This window comes from Limulus polyphemus, unplaced genomic scaffold, assembly GCF_000517525.1.
Source record: "Limulus polyphemus unplaced genomic scaffold, Limulus_polyphemus-2.1.2 Scaffold2295, whole genome shotgun sequence".
NCBI lineage: Eukaryota > Metazoa > Arthropoda > Merostomata > Xiphosura > Limulidae > Limulus > Limulus polyphemus.
The window spans coordinates 5,201-7,820 of NW_013667905.1; the positions used below are offsets into that span (position 1 = coordinate 5,201).

A 2,620-nucleotide genomic window follows, 5' to 3' on the forward strand; every position below is an offset into this window, starting at 1 on the left:
TAAATTAGGGACGGTAGCGCAGATAGTCCTCGGGTAGCTTTGCACGAAATTCATAACAAACAAACAAACTATATATATATAAAATGGCCATTTCTAACCTTTATTACTGGTATAATTCTCTATGCACCAAAACGCATATTTATTACAAACGAAAATGAGAGTATTTAGGAAAAGTTACCAAGTCTGATGTAAATGTAAACTACTTGCCTGTACCAGGAGCGTAAGCAGGATCAAGGGCATCAATGTCAATGCTAACGTAAACTGGTCCGTCACCCATTTGGTTTTGAATTTCCTTCATCATTGGTACGAGAGACTTGTTCCAACAATCGTCTGCCATCACGACTTTGAATCCCTAATATTACACAGAAAGTCTCAGTGTGATCTGCCAGCGACACTAAGCGTTTAACGTTGAAGGTCTTGTGTTATTAATATAAAAAAAGTGCTACAATTTAAGGGATTGTCACTGAGTTAAAAAGTTTGTGTAAGTAAGAGAGAGCCTATGTTGTATTGGGAAAATTATTCGTTATGATATCAAAAATATATTCTTATAGTGATAACCAAGAAACAGCTAACATCTAAGGTATTCAATGTTTCCTTAAAACTATAATGTTCAAACTAAATAGAGCTATATCCCTCAGTAATATTTTAGTTTAATGAACTAAAATAAGTTGTAAGATATTTCAGAACACATAAAATTGGACAACAGAGAAATAAAATATATAGTTTTTTCATGTGAATAAAATAATATCAACATCAAAAGTCATGTGTTAACATTTCCTTACTTAAGGTATTTTGGTGGCTGACCACGTCGTTACAGGCCATGTTCGATCATATTCCATCTAAAGGCTTAACAATAACCCTGCAGCCAAGGAAGCTTCTAAAATCTATTTTTATTACGTTGCGTAGTGCGTATTATTGCCTGCGGGACGTGTAAGACTTTTGTACCGAACTTTATGTTCGTAGATTTTCACCTGGTCTAAATCTCCGATCTTAACACATATCTATGGCCTGAGTGTATGAGTATTTTGCGTCGGAAAGAACTGCGGTATCATACTACCTAAAAAGCGCCAAATATATCAAAATGTAGTTCTGATACAAGCTGTCTACAATGACTTTATAACCGTTTGCCCCTGAAACAGAAAAGTCCACCTTTCGAAAGCGCTCGGGTTATAGGGTTTTTATTCATTTCTGCCAAGACTCCTTGAACCTTCGTATTTTTCTAACATCATGAACATATTTATATCCGTTGTGATTGGTACATGGCTGATTTTCATATTCAGGATCGTTTTGATATAATGTATTCAACCCTTCAGAAAGACGTACGCACAGGCCATTCAAATAATAAATCTAAATTTTTAGTTTTTCTCACTGAGTAATGAGATGAAATAGAGACTAAAAATGTTTACATCTGTATTTAAAAAAAGATGTGCCTAAAGTTCCTTAACTTACCATAAAAATGTTTACATCTGTATTTAAAAAAAGATGTGCCTAAAGTTCCTTAACTCATCCTAAAAATGTTTACATCTGTATTTAAAAAAAGATGTGCCTAAAGTTCCTTAATTTACCCTCAAAATGTATACATGTTGTTTTTGATATTTTCATGCCGATTTAAAAGCCTTGTTTTTAAACATAGGCACTAAGTCATGTTCCCCAATAAAACAGATGTTATGAACTATTTCACAGCATGATGATGACAAAGCCTTGTCGAAACGTTGTACATTTGCTGTTATGTTAAACTTATATTAAAGTTTTTCTTCATTACCCATTCAAGCCGTCTCCAAGCATTATATTTCACAGCATATTCAACGTAACCAGAGGAGGTACTAGAAGCTACATGCCCCCCCCCCCCTCATTTCGACCCGGTAGCGAAGTTCCCTTTGAGTGAGGAATTGAGACTTGAATAAAAGTATCATGCATAGTCACTGTTTCAGTTTCAAATTCAATGGTCACAGTTCACTTAGAAAATATAGTGCCCCCCCCAAATATGTTCTACCATCTACACTTCACAGTAAGTAAAAAACAAAAGTTAAAAAAAAACATTATTATATAACTGACACTGAATTAAAAGGGTAAATATTGTTTCTGTTACTCAAGTTAGAAGCAACTGTGGTCAATCATAGATGCAAATATAATACAGAAATATAAAAATACCTGATCTACAGAGTACTGATACTTAAACTCGGACTCGCTATACAGAGATCCTCTTAGGCCAATTTGGGCTACTCGCTTACAGTCCAAAAGCCCTTCTTTAACAGCATTTCTGAATGGTGTTCCGTGGTAAATTTTACATCCCAAAGCTTCATCATTAGTGTCTGCATGAGCATCTACGTGGATAAGACCCAGAGGCCCATGTTTTTCCTGGATACATAAAATAGCTTTTTTTCATCCAAAGAGAAAAGTAAACAAAACCCACAAAATTACCCATTGTAAGCTATAGTTTTAAAGTTGTAAGTTACGTGTTAGCTAGTGGATGCTGTAAATCATAATAATGACATTAAATTAAGCTTAAAAAGTTCCAAGTACTTTACATTAGGTTTTATAAATTCTAGTACTTTCAACAGCATCAAAAAAGTTTGTTTGTTTGAAATTAAGCACAAAGCTACACAATGGGCTATCTGTG

At 34.3% G+C, this 2,620-nt stretch overlaps 1 protein-coding gene across 1 annotated transcript in view; it reads right to left on the bottom strand.

The window, feature by feature from the left end:
* Positions 1 to 184: 184 nt before the first annotated feature.
* LOC106466539 (agmatinase, mitochondrial-like) overlaps positions 185 to 2,620 on the bottom strand; it is a 25,569-nt gene continuing 23,133 nt past the window's right edge. The window contains exons 4-5 of the mRNA XM_013926830.2: positions 2,152 to 2,358; positions 185 to 352 (exon numbers count right to left, since the gene is read on the bottom strand). Of these exons, the coding sequence (XP_013782284.2) occupies positions 200 to 352; positions 2,152 to 2,358 (360 nt within the window). The 3' untranslated portion in view covers positions 185 to 199. The remainder of the gene's footprint in view (positions 353 to 2,151; positions 2,359 to 2,620) is intronic.